At 42.2% G+C, this 20188-nt stretch overlaps 1 protein-coding gene across 1 annotated transcript in view; it reads right to left on the bottom strand.

Moving 5' to 3' along the window:
- Tp53bp2 (tumor protein p53 binding protein 2) overlaps window positions 1–14030 on the bottom strand; it is a 53275-nt gene extending 39245 nt beyond the window's left edge. Inside the window, exon 1 of the mRNA XM_042681847.1 lies at window positions 13736–14030. Coding sequence (XP_042537781.1) covers window positions 13736–13762 — 27 coding nt within the window. The 5' untranslated portion in view covers window positions 13763–14030. The remainder of the gene's footprint in view (window positions 1–13735) is intronic.
- Between the last annotated feature and the right edge of the window lie 6158 nt (window positions 14031–20188).

Raw genomic sequence — 20188 nt, 5'->3', positions numbered from 1 at the left:
AGAACTTTAAGTCATAGAGCATAGCCCTTTAAAATAGATGTGCATGTACAAATGAAATTACTTGTATAGAAAACACAGAATTGGCTGGGTGCCAGTGGCTCATGCCTGTAATCCTAGCTACTCAGGAGGCTGAGATCTGAGGATCGCAGTTCAAAGCCAGACCAGGCAGGAGAGTCTATGAGACTCTTATCTCCAATAAACTACCAGAAAACCAGAAGTGGCACAGTGGCTCAAGAGGCAGAGGGCTTGCCTTGAACTGAAGAACTGATGGACAGCACCCAGGCCCAGAGTTCAAGCCCCATAACTGACAAAAAAGAAAAAGAAAACACTGAGTTGAAATCAGTGGCATTAGGAGAGCAGATACAGATGTCAAATTAAGTCAGGAGGGAAAGATTGGGAGGATCATAGTTTGAAGCCAGGTAGGGGGGAAAACTTCACAAGAACTTATCTCAACCAACAGCTGAGCACTGTACATACCCGTCATCTTTCTTATGTGGGATCTGGAAGTTCATGGTTCCAGACCAACTAGAGACAAACAATTAAAAATCTGTAAGATACCCATCTCAACAGAAAGAGCTAGGTGTGGTGATGAATGCCTGTCATCTCAGCCACAACAGAAACAATAAAACAGAAGGAGCACAGTCTAGGCAGGCCTGAGTGAAAACCAAGAACCTACCTCAAAAATCCCAGAGACAGGAACTGGGAAGATGGATCAGAGGTAGAGTGCTTACCTTGCACGCATGAGGCCCTGGGTTTGATTCCTTAGCACCAAATAAGCAGAAGAAGCAGGAAATGGCACTGTGGCTCAAGTGGTAGAGCACTAGCCTTGAGCTGAAGAGCTGAGGGACCGTGCCCAGACCCAAAGTTCAGGCCCCACGACTGACCAAAAAAAAAAAAAATCCCAGAAACTAAAGATCTGGGGGCATGGCCTAAGCAGTAGAGCACCTGTCTAACAAATAATTTTCAAAGTTGAAATATTCATAAAATAATTTGCACCTTAAAAGTTACACTTAATGATTAATACTTGTTTCTACCTTTTTTTTGGCCAATCCTGGGATTTGAACTCAGGCCCTGGGCACTGTCCCTGAGCTTCTTTTGCTCAAGGCTAGCACTTGAGGAATCGAATCCAGGGCTTCATGTATGCTGGGCAAGCACTCTACCACTGAGCCACATTGCAGTCCATTTCTACCTCTTATTGCAATCAATCTCAAAAAAAAAAAAAAAAAAAAAGCTCAGAAGAAGATAAAGCACCCCTCACATATTCTGCACGGTACTTCATGCCAAAGGTAGGCTTCATGCCAAAGACGTAGACTTCCAGAAGGCCAAGAACACAAATCTGATGTCGAATTTTAAGAATCCAAGGGCACAGATAATTTTCATTTAAAAAGCATAGGTCAAGCCAGCGGCCAGTGGCTCACACCTGTAATCCTATCTCAGGAGGCTAAGATCTGAGGATCGCAGTTCAAAGCCAGCCTGGGCAGGAAAGTCTTTGAAACTCTTATCCAATAACCCACTAGAAAACCAGAAGTGGCGCTGTGACTCATGCAGTAGGAGCACTTGCCTAGAACTGAAGGGCGAAGGGACAGCGCCCAGGCCCAGAGTTCAAGCCTCACAACCCGGGGGGGGGGGGGGGGGGGGGGGGGGGACATTTTATAGCTCCATTGTTATAGACTAGGACGTACTCATGGTAACTATTATGTCACTGATGGAAGAAGTAATTCAAGAGACATTATTAAAGATTAAAATTTAAATGACCTCTCCAAGAGCAAATACCAAAAAAAAAAAAAAAATGGCTAGAGCATTTCCAAGAAATTTACTTTCAGTCAGAGACTTGTTTATTCATTTGATTATAAAAGTCACATGAAACTCTACAGAAAGAAAAAAGGAACTCGAGGTGAAGATGCTGTGATACAGACAGGAAATAAAGCTTGCAGAGTTGTCACCGATGAAAACTGGAATTTACCCAAGGTTTACTTAGGAGAAAAACATATATATATATATATATGAAAAAACTGTCCTTTAAAGAAAAAAATGAACCATCTATGAAAAGAATACCACAAATCCTCCTCAACTTCCACAAGAGGAAACTCCCCTAACACCTCAAAATATGCTAGTAGTGAGATTAGAACAAAGCCCGAGGGGGGTGGGTTCTGAGTCTGGTAGATCCTCAGTGGAAAAATTCATGGGAGCTAGCCCTTTGTTTTTGTATTTTGTTTTATCCTCATGAAGGTTGAAGGAAGGTTCCAGAGTGCTTTCTGGAGGAGAATGCTACCGAGTCTCCTTTACGTTCGCAGAGCATAACTCAACTGCTGTCTTAACACTGACAGAAAAGGGACTGAACTAAGAAACAGCTACATCAGAGGAGAGTGGTTAAAGTTCTTGTCTAGCACATGCCTGGGTTCCACCCCCAGCATCAAGTACACGTACGTGTACACACACACACACACACACACACAGAAACAGGGACATCAAACAGCACACACACACACAAACAGCGACATCAAACAGCTTCTATCTCAAACTCACACACCAACATTCATCCCAACCAAAGAGATCTAGAAACTAGATCCAAACCATCCTAGTCTTCTGGGACATTCTGCCTCCTGCTCCTCAGGGATGAGCTGGCTGGCCACTCTGCTCCTGTGGCCACTCTGCCTTCAGGAAATGTACACGGGGTGGGGTGCTCAGGCTCCCTACCTTGAGCATGCTCTGCCCTGGTTACTGATGAGGCTGCCCTTTCTATGCAGCTCAGGATCTCAGCCCAAACTGTTCCTTTTGTCCCCAGATTCTGAGTGGACAAGCCCTCAACACATTCCATCTATGAGCCTTTCTCTTGGAGACACTCTCCAACTTTCCCCATGATGGGTTCCAGCTTCAACATGGTTACTGGACACCACTGCTCACAAAGGCTTGGCTTGCCCTACACAACTATTTTATAAGATTAATGTAGTCCTTTGTCCCACCTCCTTTACTCTTCAGGCCACTGAACTGCTTTTGAAAATCCCCGTCTATTTCCACGAGTGACATCCCTGAGTGGCCTGGTTTCTTTCATGGCATACTTTCTGCATACATGCATCAGTTTCTACCAGCCAGATCTGCGTTAAAAGCAAAATCATAGATTCACACCCAGTGGATTTTTTAATATCATACACTATTCCTTTGGGAACCAATTGGGGAACCAAAAAAAGTATGTAATCTTTAGTATTAATTGGATCCATATTCCATAAAAAAAATTACATGTGGAAGAAATGTCCTGACTTTCCATTCACTAACATGTAGAACGCATAATCATTTTCTAAGATAATTAACATTTGGGTGAGGGAGAATACAGCAAGTTTGGTTAATTGAAGCAAAATGTCAGTGTATATTGAAAAACACAAGCTACCTGTTGATCATAGCCACTGGTTAACATAACCACTGCATATACGTAGACAGGCTAACAGTCACCTCTGTACTGAGACTTCCAGGCATGTTAGTTTATCCACGCCAGCCACTCTCTCTCTCCTGATTCTGCAGCTTTCTCAATCACAACTCCTGACTTTAAGGTCTTTGATTCACTTGTCCATTTGTTTATTGAGCACTGCACATATGTACAGTTTAGGTGATGGGAATACAGTGATGAGAAAGCTTGCCTTCTTTGGGGCAGAAAGAAAAGAGAGTGCTCTATAAAGTAATGTGATGGGAATCAGAAAAGAGAAGTGAGAAGAACAACAAATTGTGATAAGAAAAAGCCAGACAGTCTGGGGGAAGACATTCCATGAAAAGGCCCTGCAGCAAAAAGAACAGATAGAACCACAAAGAAAAATCTAAATAACCCATACTTTCCATTGCTTCTCTCCCCAGAGTAGCTTAATCTGTTACCTAGATAGGCACTGTCCCTTAGTGCCTAGGATGACTCAGAGGTTATAAAACTTCTTCTGCTACAAAACATCCAGCTCCAGAAGTAAATGTTCTCTTTGCCTCTGTGACCACCACACACTCCTCCCCTATTCCATCCACTCCCCCCAATATACTCAGACTTACCCACAACAAATCTGCAACATGTATCTACTCAAGTACTCTAAAGATACTCTGAGTCAAAAGTCTTTGGAAGATGGGGACCTTAACAGAATACTAGAACAAGACTGTCAGTACATTTAACCAAGACACATTTATCCATAAATGGTATGTGGTATTGGTTCACAGTGAGCTTTTCTGAAGCCATACACTGTCTCAAGTGACAACATGTTCCAGACTATTTGGACATAAACCAAGAAATTTTTTTTTCTTTCTTTTTACTTATTTATATTTTTGGTGGCACTGAAGTTTGAACTCCAGACTTCTATCACTTGAGTCACACCCCAGATGAATTTAGAGAGAGATCTAATTCCAAAGCAGAACACCTAGAAGAAGCTACACGGCTTTCACTGGCTATCAGAAACAATCTACAAACAAAGACCCAAAAATATGAATTTAATAATGAATTCTTGCCCTGCACAACTATTTTATAAGATTAATGTAGGTATGCTTTCTCCTAACCTAAGCCATGCTGCTTATGTGTCTTACATTACATACAAGTGTTGTTATATATTGCATTCTGGTTTTCACATTTATTCACTAAGAACTCTAAGATGCTATGAGTTAGCTAATCCATTACTTCTAATTCTTTCCTTTCTACCCACCACTTCACAATGGATGTGAAGGCAAGAACTGCCAGCACCAAAGAAAATAAAGAAACAACAATACATATCCATTCATAGCTTAATAAACAATACTGATTATATCCTTACAACATGGCAAACACTGTGCTAAATGCTGAGAACACCGGGATGAAAAGGCATGAGGCACCCACACCCTGAAAGAGCTTACAGAGCCATGCCATATGAGAACTTCCTCATGGTATACCTAAGGTCCAATGAAAACAGAAAGACACAGAATCAAAGTGATTCTGGAAATACTACTGAACCAGGCATGGTGGTGCTCACCACTAATCCCAGTACTCAGGAGCAAAATGAAAGAAAGAAGTGTAACTTCCCAAGTTAGCCCATGGAATCCTCAGAGACACAAAGGGGGCACTACACAGATCTCCCTACGTGGTGAGACACAGCTCCAAGAAAGGCTGAGGGAAATAGTGACCACGTGCCCTTCTGTATGGGCAAGGCAGGAAGGCTACTCCTCTGGCATCACAGCCCAGCATAACTACCAACTCTAATACTGAGTTTTCTGACCATTCCATAATATGGCTGAAGCTTCTGGAATGGAAATGTATCCTTGAGACAAAAAGGCTGAAATCCACTGGGCTAGATAACAAGGAAGCATGGTATCTAAGTTAAGAAATTTCCTTTTATGCCCTTCAAAGTCTGTCTTCAAAGAAATCTGGAGAGGGAATAAAAAACGAAGTAGCTGGAAAGACCACCAGGGCAGCACAACACTGAATGGGTTGAAGAAGCAGTAAACAACAGTTGGAGAAAAAAGGTATAAGGTATATGTATGTACGAAAGAAGGTATAAAACAGATTTGATCAGAAGCACCAGGACTGAAGACAGGGATTAAGGGCATGAGTACCCAACAACTACAGGAGAAAACAGGAAAAAGGGCTAGGGTAACACTCTGGCTAATGAAAAACTACAAGATCCTAGCTACTTAAACAAATGTTATCCAAAACAGCCCCCTTCTTTCAAGCAATCAACCCATTTTTTAAAAATGACCTACATCTAACAATTACCATCTAGATCTTTTTGTGATTCAGAAAAACATGTACATGAAGAGACCATTAAATTAAAGTAGGCTCTGGTCTGATTTTCTTCAATATGGAGGGGTGAGGGGAAGGGGGAGGAAAAGTCAAAGAACATTTAGGTGGAAGTAGCCAGAGTATCACAGAGTGGTCTTGAGTCAAGAGTAAATTGTTCTAAAGCGTAAGGCTCCTTTAAGAAACCTGATATGCCTTCTGTAGCTTGAAAGAACACAGTGACAAGCTTAAATTTAAACTGCTCTGTGTAGCTCTCCAGGGCTCTCAGATGAGTTTTCCCTTCCATCCACAGGACGGGATCTTCTACTATTCCTGGGGCTCACCAGTCACTTAGAGCAAATCAGTAAAGCATTATAAAAAGTAACAGTTTAAGTCCACAACCAATTTCTCCCAACAGTTGGGCATAAATATCTATTTCCAACAGCTTTCCATAGACTTTCTATGGTGGAATTCTAAGCCTTTCCCACTCTTGCCCTTCCTTTCCTATGTCTTTCACATTGGTGCCTCTAGGTCACATTAATCTTAGAACAAAGAAAGCTTTCCCTATCAGATTATGGACTCTCCAACATAAAACAACTCCAATGTCTACCCTACTCTTTCCCTAGTCACAGCCAGAGAAAATCTGCTGCCAACTCTCTTACTTCAGTTCCTCCCACTTCTCCCCTACCAACTGGCCTCCCCTAGCCTCCAGTCCAGTGCTGCTTCTACCAGGATCCCTAGGAATTCTTCCCTACTGAAATGCTCTCCCTGCACATCTCTTAAGGACTGGCTGCTTCTTAGCAGTCAAGTCCAGCTGAAATGTCACCTTCCTGACCACCTAAAGTAGCCATACCAGTCACCTGAGCCCAACTCAGTTAGGTAGGACTCATCCTTTCACAGTTTTCATTAATGGTTATTTCCTGTCTCCCTCACCCAAACTCCTCATAAACTCTATGAAAGTTAAGCTCTTCCGTGTTGTGCTCTTTTCTGTACTTAGGACATTTAGAAAAGGAACAGAAATACAGTGGACACCACTAAACATTTGTTCTACAGGTGATACTCGAAATAGTCATCAGAAAACAATCAATAAGAAAGAATGAAGAGATATGATTTGACATGATTTCCTCTAAATTCCTAGCATAATCCCATAGAATTTGTGACACAAACAATCCTGAGGCTGCAGGCAAAATGTCACCCATCGCCATCTTCAGGTCCTCTGGCACCATCCAAACAACCGGAAATGGCTGGGGAATGGGGGCAGCAATGATTTCCCAGCAGACACTCTGTTTCTCCAATCTCTCAGCACCCTTTTGCACCTCTGCGCTTTTCCTTCCTACCTTCCATCATTGCCCTCAAGCCCTACTTAAACATACCACAGCAAAAAAAAAAAAGAGTATTGTTTAATACCCCTCCTACAAAAGCTAATTCCCAAACCCTTTTCACTTTCCCTGCAGCTGGGGAAGATTTGAGATCTCCCCAGTAGTATGAGTTAGGAGAAAAAACATCACCACACAAAGTTTCTTTGCCCACGGGCAGGTACCATCACATCATTACATGAAACTCCTAAGGGACTGACCAATGTTAATGAAGATGTCTGTCTTCCTTTTTCTACTTCAACAATAATTACAGTTATAGTCTGAAGTGCAATATTTGGAGCTACCATAGCCAAAAGATGATATCAAGACTACTGATTGCTCTGCAAATATATCTAAAAACACTGTAACCCAGGTATTTGTGATCTTGAACAGGGTATGGGTTTCTATCTGGACCCGGCTCAAACCTCATTTCAGAAAGACCAAGAACAAATTACTTAAACCCTCTAAGCTTCAAATTCTTTATCTGTTAAGTGAGAATGGGAAGCTCTACTTCACAGTATGTAAAGGGGATCAGATAAGACAACCAAGAGAGAGCTCCAGTAGAAGCCCTTGGCCTAATCTGGGAATGAAGTTAGAGAGCAGGGCTTCCACAGCCCACCTGGGGCTGGAAGTTTCTTGCACAAAGGAAGATCCATAAATTGCTGTAACCATATTTCTTTCACTATTAGTAACTCAAATTGGTATAATCATGACTTATCTACTATTTTTCTATGCCTGTGCCCTAAGAGATATTGAAAACTACATAAATCGAAATAAAAGTAGTACTGTTATAAAGCTGATTCTAGCAAAATAAATGGTGTATGTGTTCAAAAGTTCACTAGTTACTGACAAGAAAACAGGCATTTTCATTGAGAATTCGGTTCTATTATCATTCAAATTAATCACTATTTTAATACATTTTATGCAGAAGACAAGATAAAAATAATTACAGTCACTAAGTCTATGAAACTTTCTTCCTTCTCATTGTCTGTTTAGAATTTGCCTTTCAGAAGTGGAGCTGTAGCTCAAATGGTAGAGTACCATTCTTGAGCAAAAAAGCTGAGGGAGAGCTCCCTGGCCCTAAATTCAAGTCCCAGTACCAGCACATAAATAAATAAAATATGGCTTTCTTCCATAAGACAAATTTCCTCTGACAAGTCAGTATGTTCAGTGTTTTACTCTGTCTCCTAAGTACTTCCTGCTCATCTACAGATCTCTTTAAGGACCAGAACTTCTTGGCTTACCCCAAAGAGATGTACAATTTTCAAGTTTCACCCACCACTCCAACCTAAGAATACATTTCATACATAGCCATACTATCTATGTTTTCTTTTCTCAATTCCAACTGATTAAAGAAAAATGTTCTGTGCAGTACCTAGCACGCTATCAAAACATAAGTGTTAAATAGTGTTTGGCAGCATTAAACGGTATGAGCTGAGAGCTCCCTGAATTCCTAAGCTCTTACATTACATTCCTATTCTTTGAGATACCTGCTGGTTTACAATACACGATGAGAAATCCCAGCAGCATGTATTGCTAGTTCCTCCAATTAAGCTAGAGAACCTGTACAACTGAGCTTCAAGACCTGTTCAGAGTTAATGTTAAATCAGCTTTAGAAAGACATTTTAAGGAGTGGCACACACTTGGTAGATTACCAAAGGTGATAAAGTCACAGTATTCCTTAAAAGCTTCACAACAGAAAGTTTTGTCTTACTGTTTCTACTGTCTGTTTGGGGGGAGAAAAAGGGGAAAGAGTTATTTCTAGGAGCAGTATATGAAGAAATGACTGGGCGACACTGTCCAAAAAGAAATGTCCTCACCACCTAAATTATAAAACAGTAACCCCTCTGTATAGCACCTTTATAGTAACAATTTTTTTAATTTAATAAAAAAAGAGTAAGAGACCATTCCAGATAAGGAAATTCTCTTTAATTCTGAAATCAAAAGTAAATGCACTTTAAGTTTCTTTGCACAATCTAAATTTAATTTCTCTGAGACAAGCAAAATTACAAAAAATTTAAAATGTGTTCCATATTTAATATAATCAAAGCCATAAGGCAACAAGGCTACAGCACATGAACTGTGAGATATTTTTGCATATTTTAAAAACAGATGACTTAGCAACCCTTGACAATTACAATTATATAAAAATAGGAACTTGACAACCTAATCTATATTTTATTCTGAAATAAAACCTGGTCTAAGCTAACTTTCTACATTATTATTCAACAGCAAATAATTCTTTCAGAAGACCTCATAATTATATAAATGCAGTGTTCTGAATCTGTAACTTGAAAGATTTTGGTTTTCACACAATTTCCTTTTGGAAAATATGTACAAAGCTTTGTTGTTCCCAAGATCCATCTTAACCAACAAAAACCTGTCATTTCCACCATCCCACCTATACAGGAGACATAAGTAAGAAGATCAATGTCTAGAACCAGCTAGGACATAAACACAAGACTCTGAAAATTCAAACTCCAATACCACAGGAAAACACACCAAAAAGATGGAATTTTGAAATTAACCAGTGTTTAAAGAAAAATTACCAGCTATAGTTGTACAAGTTACACAAAGTCAATCCATAGAAATAAAAATTCTACTGATTAAGTATCAAATTGCTAAGAACAAAAAATATACAATATCCCAGTCAGATTTTAAAACATATTAAAAAAATCACATCTCTGTATGCTGAAAGGTAAAATGCCATAAATTTTTAAAATAAGCCATGATCAGTTCAATTGGGCTTTTTAAAACAAACTAGTATAGCTGAGTGCCATTGGCTCACACCTATAATTCTGACGACTCAGAAGATAAGAGACTGGAGAATCATGGTTCCAAGTTAGTCCAGGCCAACAAATACAAGAGACTCATCTCCAATTAAGCAGCAAAAAGCTAGTAATGAAGGTGAGGCTCAAGTGGTAGAGTAGAAAAAGCTTCCAGCCTTCGGGGAAAAAAAAAATATCTAATAAGCAACAGTTCAAGGACCTGAGTTCAAGCCCCAGTACCAGCAAATAAGTAAATAAGGTATTATTTTCTGGAAACTATTGTCTTTGTAGTTTGTGTAATGTCATTGCGTTTTATTGCGTGTTCTAAGTCACCACCGAGCACATGAGACTAACAGAATTCAAATTAATTTCTTCAAGTTTGGTCCCTTGGTGTACTTAGCCACATTTGCAGGGCAGTAGCCACATGAGGTTGGTGACTATTGTACTGGACAATACATACACAGAACATTTCTAGTATAGGTATACATATACCAAGTACATGTCATTTCTTACCAGTAAATGACACACACAAATTCAAGCACTCTGGCAGTCTACTGTATTTGGCCTAAATACAGTGTGTCGTTTGTGAAATTTAAGATTTTGGGTTTGTTTTTTTTTTAATTTATCATTTCAGCAGCAGGAACAGTAGGAATTTTCATACAATTATTATCTGAAAAGAGCAACGGATGCTTTGAAAGTTAGTCATGCTCTAACATCAAAACATACTTTGATTCGAATCTAACACTTCACAAAATGAAAGTAATAAAAAAAAAAAAAGATACCTAACATAATTCAAATGGCTGAAAAAAACTTTGGATAAATGTCTCCATCTGAAAACTCAAATGCAAAGACTTAGAATACTCCAGAGCACACTCTCAATGTACAAATAGTTCCCTTTTTCTGAAGAAAAATAAGGTGTGAAATTTGAAAGATTAATCAGTTTCTCCTAACTCAGCTATAGAAACATCACAGAATCAGAGATACTAAACATGGCAGGTATCTGAAAATGAGAGTAATTATCATTCCCTCTGCAGTACCCTATCATTATCTCTATTGTGGTTAGCAGAGCTTGCCTATTTATTTTTAGTTACCCTACTGAAATGTATCTTCTGCTTCTGGTTTGGGGTCCAATTATCGCTTCTTGTCCCACTTACACCACTTGACTCTGTGCTCTTTGGTGAGAAAACACACGAACACCATTTATTTGCACATTCTTAATATATAATGCTTTTCAAAACAAATCAGAGAATGCACTGAATTCTACAGAACTGTATGTTTAAAATGGTTAGAATGGGCTGGGTACATGGTCCAAGTGGTCCTAGGAAGTGTAGGCCCTGAGTTGAAACCCCAATACAATCCCCACCCCCAAAAAAGGGTTAGACAAAACCTTATTCACTGTAGAATAAGAATCCAATCATATTAAAAGCTAAAGATACCAACAAAACACCTTTATTTTTAATTTTTTGAATTATCTTTAGTTTACAAAGAATTTTTTTGGTCCAAGACCAGAACTCAAACTGAGTACCAGATGCTTTCACTCATTTCAGTCATTAATGCTCTACCAACTGAGTAATGCCTCCAACCCACAGAGTATTTCAATTCAACATGCATCTTAATCAACATTACTCCCCCCGCCCCCATCATTCTCCCTCCATCTCTCCTAACCTCATCCATATTCTAGTCACCTGGTTTCATTTTCACATGACTAGTTTTCTCCCACCCTTTCTTTCTCCAGTCATCTTGTCTCTCCTTCCCCTACACCTCCCTCCTTGACAAAATGTGTTTCAGTTTCCAGGTATTTATTTTGTTAAACTGTTACTTAGTTGTTCAAAGGAGTTACACCACTGGAATACTTCCCACCCCTTAGTCAGCATGGGGGGGAGGGGGTGTTTACCGGGCTGGAACTTAAGGCCTTGCACTCTCATTTGTTTTATTTTTGTTCAAGGCTGGTGCTTTACCAACTGAGCCATATCTCCACTCCCAGCTCTAACTTAAAGTGTTAGAAGAGCACTTGCATGGTGCAAAGACCCTGCTTCCCACCAATGAAAAATAATTTCTTTCCAAGCATCCCAAATACCACAGTACAAAAGCACATATAGCATGAATAGAATAACATGAACATAAATAAAATTTTTTCCCATATGTATGTATCACAGCATAAGAATTTCCAGTTTAACCAAGCTAGTCATTCAGGCAGTTTTTATCTAAAACACTCTAAGCTGGGCTGTAACAGTACCTCTAATCAGAAAAAACCACCTAACTGGAATTAGCATCCCATCCTCATTTGGGAAAAGAAAATAAAAAATAAAAATAAAAACCTTTGGTCACTGAAGTTAGTAGGAGCTGTTCAATCTTAAAGGGGTTAGTCTGACTTCAAAGTTGGTGAGCTTGCCACCACATCAAGTCTGTTAAGATTTTAGCCTAACATCAGAAAAGCAGTCTGAAAAACCTATTCGTGAACTGAATTTTGTCTGGAATCCAATTTTTTAAGAAGTCTGATGATATGATATGAAAGAATATGTAGTTGGGGGAAGGAAAATGTCCCCACATTTTAAAAGAAACCCCAAGAGATACCTTGACATAGAACTAATCCCTAAAGAAGCTATACCACAACAAACACCTGTTCTCTCTTCCTTGTTTTTCACACACACACACACACACACACACACACACACACACACACACACACACACCCTGCTAAAGCAATTTCATGTGGAAGAAAAGTAAATTCAAGGGACAAAAAGCCCTTACAAAACCCTTCAGCCTTACTCATGGCACAGATATTGAGCATTCACACCATAAACCTAACTTCATAACCCGAAGAGGCAAAACGCTTTTAACAATTCCAAATTCCTTGATTCCTAGCCGGACAATCCATCCCAAACCAATCCAAACCACTTAGGGTTTAATCAAGCTATGCTTGTCCAGTACGTTCAAGTTTTGGGTTGTCCTCCATGACACAAGTTAAGGGGGGGCCAAGACGTGGCTGGGGGTGCGGGGGGGGAACGTCCATTGCACAGGTTCTGCAAAAGCAAAATGAAGGTCGGTCTGTTCCTTTGTTTTGGACAAATGGAGCCATAAAAACCTGGGCTTGCTGCCCCGGCTTCCGTGGGAACGGAGCGAACGTAATTTCCACGAGGCTTCGCACTCCCAAACCCCTGCAGAAAGCCACCGCGACCCGCCAGATTTTTCTGAGCTCGCTTAAGAAAAAAAAGAGAGACATTTACTGGAGTAGCGTCTCAAACGCACAGTTCACCTGTGAGCGGGAGGCCACACGCCAAGTGCCGGCGGGGCACCTACAGAACGCGCTCATCCCCGGCCGATCTGGGGGGGCGGGGGGGCCCCGCGGGGAACCGGGCCCCGACGTTTCTGCCGAGAACTCAAACTTCAGAGGTTGCCTCGGCTAAAACTCGTCTCCACCGAGAGGCGAGAGAGACCGGGCTGCGCGGTCTCAGATCGAAAGCCAAGGGAAACGCCAGGCGCCCTCTTCCAAGGTGCTGTTCCGTCCGGTACCAAAGTTTAGACAATAGGAGTCATCCAGGACCGCGTCCACGCCGCCCGGCTCCGCTCCCCTTGACCTTCAAGACTCGGGGCTCAATCCAGAGCCGAGAAGTTTCGAGGGGCGACCCCACCCGCGCGCGGCTCAACTAACTCCTGGGCAATGTTTGGTTTGAGGGTGGGGGGGAGACCTTCCCAGGGTAGCGCCGAACCCCCCACGCCAGGAGTCCCGAGAACTGGAGTTGGCGCCTCAACCTCTGCTCAAACTCCGGGGGTTCGGAACCCCTGACCCCGGGGACTGCACTCCAGGCTCGCCCGCGACGCGGACCGCCTTCGCCCACGGCCCCCCCACCTCGCGCACTTCCGGGCCCGACGCCGCGGTCCCCTCCGCACGCCAGCCCGCTTACCGGCATCATTGTGGATCCGAACCGCATGGAAGCCGGTGGCCGACCCGCCGCCCGGACGAGCGGAGGCGCCCCGGGGGGCGGGGGGCGCGGGGGAGGGGAGCGAGGGCGAGGCCACGCGCGACGCGGCGGACCTGTTGCGAGGCAGCGACGTGCGGGTCCCCTGGCGGGCTGGGACGTCACCGAACCGGGATCCCACCCTCGGGCGAGCCCTTCTTCCCCCCGCGACGAACGCGGCTTTTGTCTCCGCACGGCTCTCGACAGCCCAGGGGTTCTCTCCGTCCCTCCGAAACAACTAATCCCAGCCAGGCCCCCGCGGAGCTGCCCTGACCCCGCCCCCTGCCGGCCCCGCCCCTCGCGCCGGCCCCGCCCGCGGATCGCCGCAGGCGCATGCGCGCACCTGCCGGTGGGCGGGACACGAGGGTTCGCCATTGGCTGTGAATGCCGTCGGGAGCGCGCGGTGGAGAGGCTCGGGGACGCGCTTTCTGGCGGAACCTGAATGCTGGTAGGCGGAGCCCGGAGAACCACAAACACCGAAGACAACAAATGAGCCCGTGGATGCGTGCGGCCATCATCAGCTTGGGCTCCTCCTTTGAGCACGGTAGTTGCACCCCTTACCTTCGGATCCTTGGGCTAGGTGGAAGCGACTGCCGGAGGCGGCGGGGACCCGAGTCGTCCCGACAAAATGGAGATTGGCGAGTGTCTGGATGCTTCCTCTCCATTGCCATCGTCCAGATCCTAACTTAAAAGTTCCATGGTAGCAGATATGTCAAAAAAATGTCATTTTTAAAGTACTTCAGTTAAAGTGATGGGGTTTTTGTTGTAGTCGGGTTTTTGTTGTTGTTGTTAGGTATATGTTGACACAAAGTAAATAATAGATATAAAGCAGCTTTCTGAGGAGCTTTTCACCTTCTAAGGCCGTGGGAACACACTCCCACATGGGAGATCCTGGCCTTTTGTAGGATGGAAAGCGAAGGCCTGGGAAAATGGCAATGACTTCCTTTAAAGGAGTAGCCAAAGTACTTACAGAACCCTCTTCCATCAGATGCGGACAGATGTCATGCACCTTGTCTCCTGGAAGCTTAGTTCTGGTTAAGTCATCCACTCAGAATCACTTTTCTTTGTTATACATGATTCTAGAAAATTAAGGTGAGTCGAACACCAGAATGTATGTAGTTTCAAGAATGGACAACACAGGTAAGGTGCCACTGCTCATGCTTTTGGAGATCAGGAACATCAAGTTTGGAGGCCAGCCCAGACCAAAAGTTCCCCGAGACCTCATGTTAATGAAAAAAACTAGGCATAGTGGTGCACAGTTGTCATCCAATGGAGTTGGGAGCATAAGTAGGATCCAATAATATACCTCTCAGGGCAAGAAAAGTGAGAGCCTACATGAAAAGTAACTAAAGCAAAAAGGAATGGGAATATGGATAGTGAGTGGTGGAGAATCTGTCTAACAAGTAAGAGGTCCTGAGTTCAATATTCAGTATCTAAAGATACAAATGACAGCTTTTTAACCCTACATATCCCTCACCAAAATCCTCATCAATCACCCTGTTGTGCCATTCCAACTACTATCTCTGGAAATACAACTTTTGGCAGATTCAATAGAATATAGCATTCTCAAAAAAAAAAAAAATAGCTGAAGTCTAAATATTTTAGGAGGATTATACCTAGTTAAGTAAGAGAAAATTGTCCCTGCATTCATTATTTAACAGAATCCCAACCTAAGTACTGGAGATAAAACAATGAAGAAAACAAAATCCAATGGATAATAAAGTCAATGATTAAGAACATTAATAGCTAAAAAACCTCTTATAGCTTAGGATAAAAGTAAAAAAGAGGGCTGGGAAGGTGGCTCACTGGTAGAATGCTTGCCTTGCATGCATGAGGCCCTGGGTTCGATTCCTCAGTACCACATAAGCAAAAAAGCCGGAAGTGGCACTGTGGCTCAAGTGTAGAGTGCTAGCCTTGAGCTAAAGAGCTGAGGGACAGCGAACAGGCCCAGAGTTCAGGTCCTACGACTGACCAAAAAAAAAAAAAAGTAGAAAAGAGTAGGAGGTTAAAGAAAGTAAGAATCAAAAGAGGCAATTTTAAATAGTTAAGGCAACCTTACAGAAAAGGTGCTGTGGGGGCACAGACCTAGGAGATGGCAAAATGAAGAACATGATTACATGAGAAAAGACCTCCAGGCAAAGGGAGGAACCCACACACCCTGAGAGAGGAGCCTACCTGGTGTATTCCTGGACCATTTGGGAGACCAGACTAGCTAGCACAGACTGGATAAGAAGGGGAGTTGTAGAGATGAGGAAAGGTGATACAAAGGATCAGATAATGTAGAGACTACTGAGCTATTATAAGGAACTTGGCTTTCACTCTGAGTGAAATGAGGAGCCCTGGGAAGGTTTTCAGCACAGAAGTGCTGTAAGCTGACTTGTATTTTGATAGGATCATTCCAGCTGTTGTAAAACACAGACTGAAAGAGAACCTGTTAGAAATTTTTACAATAATCTAGGTAGAAAATGATGGTTTGGACAAAGGTCATATTAGTGGCTGTGAGGAAAAAAATCAACAGATTTGGGGTATATTTTAAAAGCTTGAGACCACAGAATTTCCAGACAGATTAAATATGGGATATAGGAAAAGTCCAAGATTTTTTTTTTTTTTTTTCTAAAAGGTGAAGCTTACCACTAGTTGCTCAGGACCGTGTTTTATGCTTAGATAATCCCAGCTTCTTAGGAGGCAGAGATAGGAGGACCATAAACACATTTGGAGAGAGCAAGTATTCTTTTGTTGTTAACCTGCAAGTTGATAGGATCTTCCTTGCACCAAAAAAGCGAATTCTTACCCATCACTAAGCCTTCAGTTCTGAATGAAAAAATCGTATCTCATTACCACCTCAAAACTGGTCACACACAATATCAAATCGTATTTACTATGAACATTAAAAACCTTGGCTTAGCAATAAAAGTATTCCAATGAAAGCAGAAGTAAGGAGGAAAGACTTGGAATAAAATTCTTTACTGTAATAAAATTCTTTACTGTTTGTTTTTACAAATGTCCTGCCCAAGGGAAGGGAGGAAGGACAGGATAGCAGCTGGCAATTCCTCCTGAAACTCATTTCCAGCCAACTGAGAATTCCCCGCTGCCACGGAGCAAGGTATGCTTCTTGTTTTTTTGTGGTTTTCATCATAGACTGCATAAAGCCAAGGAAACATTGTCTATTCTTTGGTCCCATTCCCTTAGATTCTATAGCACCCTCGGATGAGTTAGCTGTACCTCTCAGGTTTCACTTTCTCTGCACCCCTCACCTTCACCTTATTCTTCCTAGGGCCTTTACTTGGTTCTCCTCACCCTGTAATTCTTATGTGACTCCAAGAAAGATAAATCAAATTACCATGAACGGTGTGGGGAGAACTCCTTCTCTGTCAGACCTCACCCCTCCCATGGACACAGTATGCTTAATCTAGCTTGAGTTCGAATGTCTCTCTTCCCCTGTCACTCTTTGCCATTTCCCTTAGATAGTTCAAACGTGAATCCCTCCCCTCTCTCCATCTTACTCAATAAAATAGAGACTCTAAGGCTTGCATTCCTGCCATTTCATTCCCTTAGCTCCTGACCGCTGCCCCCCTCCCCACCCACTTTTGTTGATTTGTTTTATTAATACACTCTTGCCTCTATATCCAGGAGAACAACCTCCAGGACTCCCCTTGACACCCAAATCTACACATGTTCCAAGCTTCTTACATTATGAAGAGCTAGGAGTTGGTTCACACCTGTAATCTCCTTGTGATCCCAGTACTAGGGAAAAGCTAAAGTTTAAGGCTAGGCCAGGCTATGTAGTAATAAATACAGCTTTTTGCATCTAACCTGGCACACATTCTCAAGTATATTTTAAAGAATACCTGATGCAATATAAATTCATCAGAAATACTTGTCATACTGAATTATTCAGAAACTAATGCAAGACCAAAAAAAAAAAAAGTTCCTTTGTGTTTCAGTTTTGGTACAATTTGTTTTCTGGGTGTTTCCCACCCCCCTCCCTGGAATATTCTCACTTTGAGGTTGATGGAACCTGCCTGTTCTAAGCATGTGGACGTGGAGTGTACTCATGTGAGCCAAGTTCTGTTCCAGACACTAAGGAAACAAAGACTCTTCTTTATCGGAGCTTATAGTCCTAGTTGGGAAGCTAGCTGATAAGCAAATGAATGAGGTAATAATAAATGCTATGCGGGGGGTGGGTAATCAAACAAACATGAGAACGAACGGAGTCTGTTTTTGACAGGGTAGCCAGAACAGGCTTCCAGGGAGTAAAGCAAAGGTGAAGCCGACTCTGGCCAGTGGGAACTGCAGGACAATGGTCCTGAGACAGTCTTGTCTTTGGTACCTTAAGGGAATAGTGAAAAGGGCAGTGAATAGGAGGGGAGGGGTAAGAGAAATAAGAGAGATGCAGGATGTAGCCCCGGTCTGGAGCAGGAGGGCATTTAATGTTCCAATTATTCTCACCAGGCACTCCACCTTGACACTTTATGTATGTGTGTGATACATATTTTTGTTGGCTTGTATTATTAGTTATCCAAAAGGGGATTTCATCATTATATTTCCATATTCGATAGACTGGCACTCTAGCACTTGATCCATAGCTTCACTTCTTCGGTATTATATTTTTCAATTCATTTTTTTTCTTTGAATTTCTTTGTGGTACTGGGGATTACACTCAGAGTTTCGTGCTTGCTAAACAGAGTCTCCTGTGCTTCTAGTCCATTTTCACAAGTTGAGGTAGGGTCTCCCTTTATGCGCAGGTGAGGCTGAGCTGCAGGCCTCCTACTTGGGCTTTCCCAAGGAAGGCACCAGCCTTTGCAACCCAGCCATTGTGTGTCCCTCATAACTCAGATAAATGTCCTGTCATTGTTTGGGAGGGAATCTCAAAAACATTGATGCCTAGGCTGACTGACCTCAAACCCAGATTCCCCAGTCTCCACCACCAAGGTAGCTAGGGCTACATCTTGATCCACTATTTGACCTGTTATTATTTTTAATTGACACATAATAATAGTAGACATTTACAGGTTAGAATGTAGTATTTCAATCCATGTATAAAATGTGTAAAGATCAGGTCAGGGTACTTGTTATACCATCGCCTCAGACACTTAGCATTTCAGAACATTGGAAATCCTCTCTGCTGGCTATTTTGAAATATATAATCAATTATTGTCAACCACAGTTATTTGACAGGTTTCTTGGCCTACAGATTTGTTCAGTTCCCTCTTACATACCCCTCAATAAGAAAGAAAGATGGAGCTGAAGTTTATATCTTTGCCTTAAATATATACTCCCCACTTACTCTATATGGCCATTTCTACTCCGGTTTTAAGTTCTTATCTAAATGTCGCTGTTGAAAGTCCTGTATGACATTTCTCTAAAGGAACCAGTCAGTAAATCTGAGCTACATTCCATACTACCTTGTTGTAGTTCTTACCACATGACATAGCAAAGTCTACATCTGTCTCTCTAACTGGACTCAATGGCAAAAACTACTTGTTCATGTGTATATCTGCAGCCCTACCATTGGGCTTAGGGCACAGAAAGTGCTTGATAAAAGCACTTTAAATATATTTCCTATACTCTCTTCTCCCTTGGCTACACATGCTGTGATTTGATTCCTGACTCCTGCAGTAGCCTCAAGCAGGTCTTCCTACCCTACCACTACAGTGCATTCTCTACCCACATCTGGCCTCTGCCTGTTTCTGTATGGCCAAAAATGGTGGTTTCCATTTTTAAATCAGGAGGGGAATCAAAAGCAGATTGTATGGCACATAAAATTATGTGAATTTCAAATTTCAGAGTCGGTAAATAAGATTTAGTTGGAACACGGCCACATTTGCATTTGCTTTTGTCTGGGACTGCTTTCTAGCCATAACAACAAAGTTGAGCAGTTGTGACAGAGACTGTATGGCTTAAAAAACCTAAAATACTTATTTTCTGGTTGGGCAAGGTAGTGTACATGTGTAGTTTCAGCTGTTCTGCTAGCTGATGTGAGAGTATTGCTTGATCCCAAAAGTTCAGGGCCATTCTTGGCAACACAGAAAGACCTTGTCTCAAACAAACAGAAAATCTATGTTATCTAGATGTATGATCTTTTCAACACACATATAATCATGTCACTCCCGTGCATTAAACCCTTCAGTTAAAGGAGTTAGAGGTATGGGAGGGTAGGACAAAGGGTAAAAGTGTTGAAGCCTGGTGAGTGATATCTGGAGTTTTATTCTTTCCTGTCTCCTTGTGTATGCTCTAGATTCTGTAAAAAAGTCTCTCTTAAAAAAAAAAGGGGGGGGGGCTGGGAAGGTGGCTCAGTGGTAGAGCACTTGCCTTGCATGCATGAGGCCCTGGGTTTGATTCCTCAGCACCACATAAGCAGAAAGAAAAAAAAAAGGAAATCAGAAGAAAAAAATAATT

This window comes from Dipodomys spectabilis, unplaced genomic scaffold (genome assembly GCF_019054845.1).
Source record: "Dipodomys spectabilis isolate Male_0828 unplaced genomic scaffold, ASM1905484v1 ptg000069l, whole genome shotgun sequence".
Taxonomy (NCBI): Eukaryota; Metazoa; Chordata; class Mammalia; order Rodentia; family Heteromyidae; genus Dipodomys; species Dipodomys spectabilis.
Note: the sequence above shows the minus strand (reverse complement) of the source record. Positions and strands in the feature narration are given on the sequence as shown.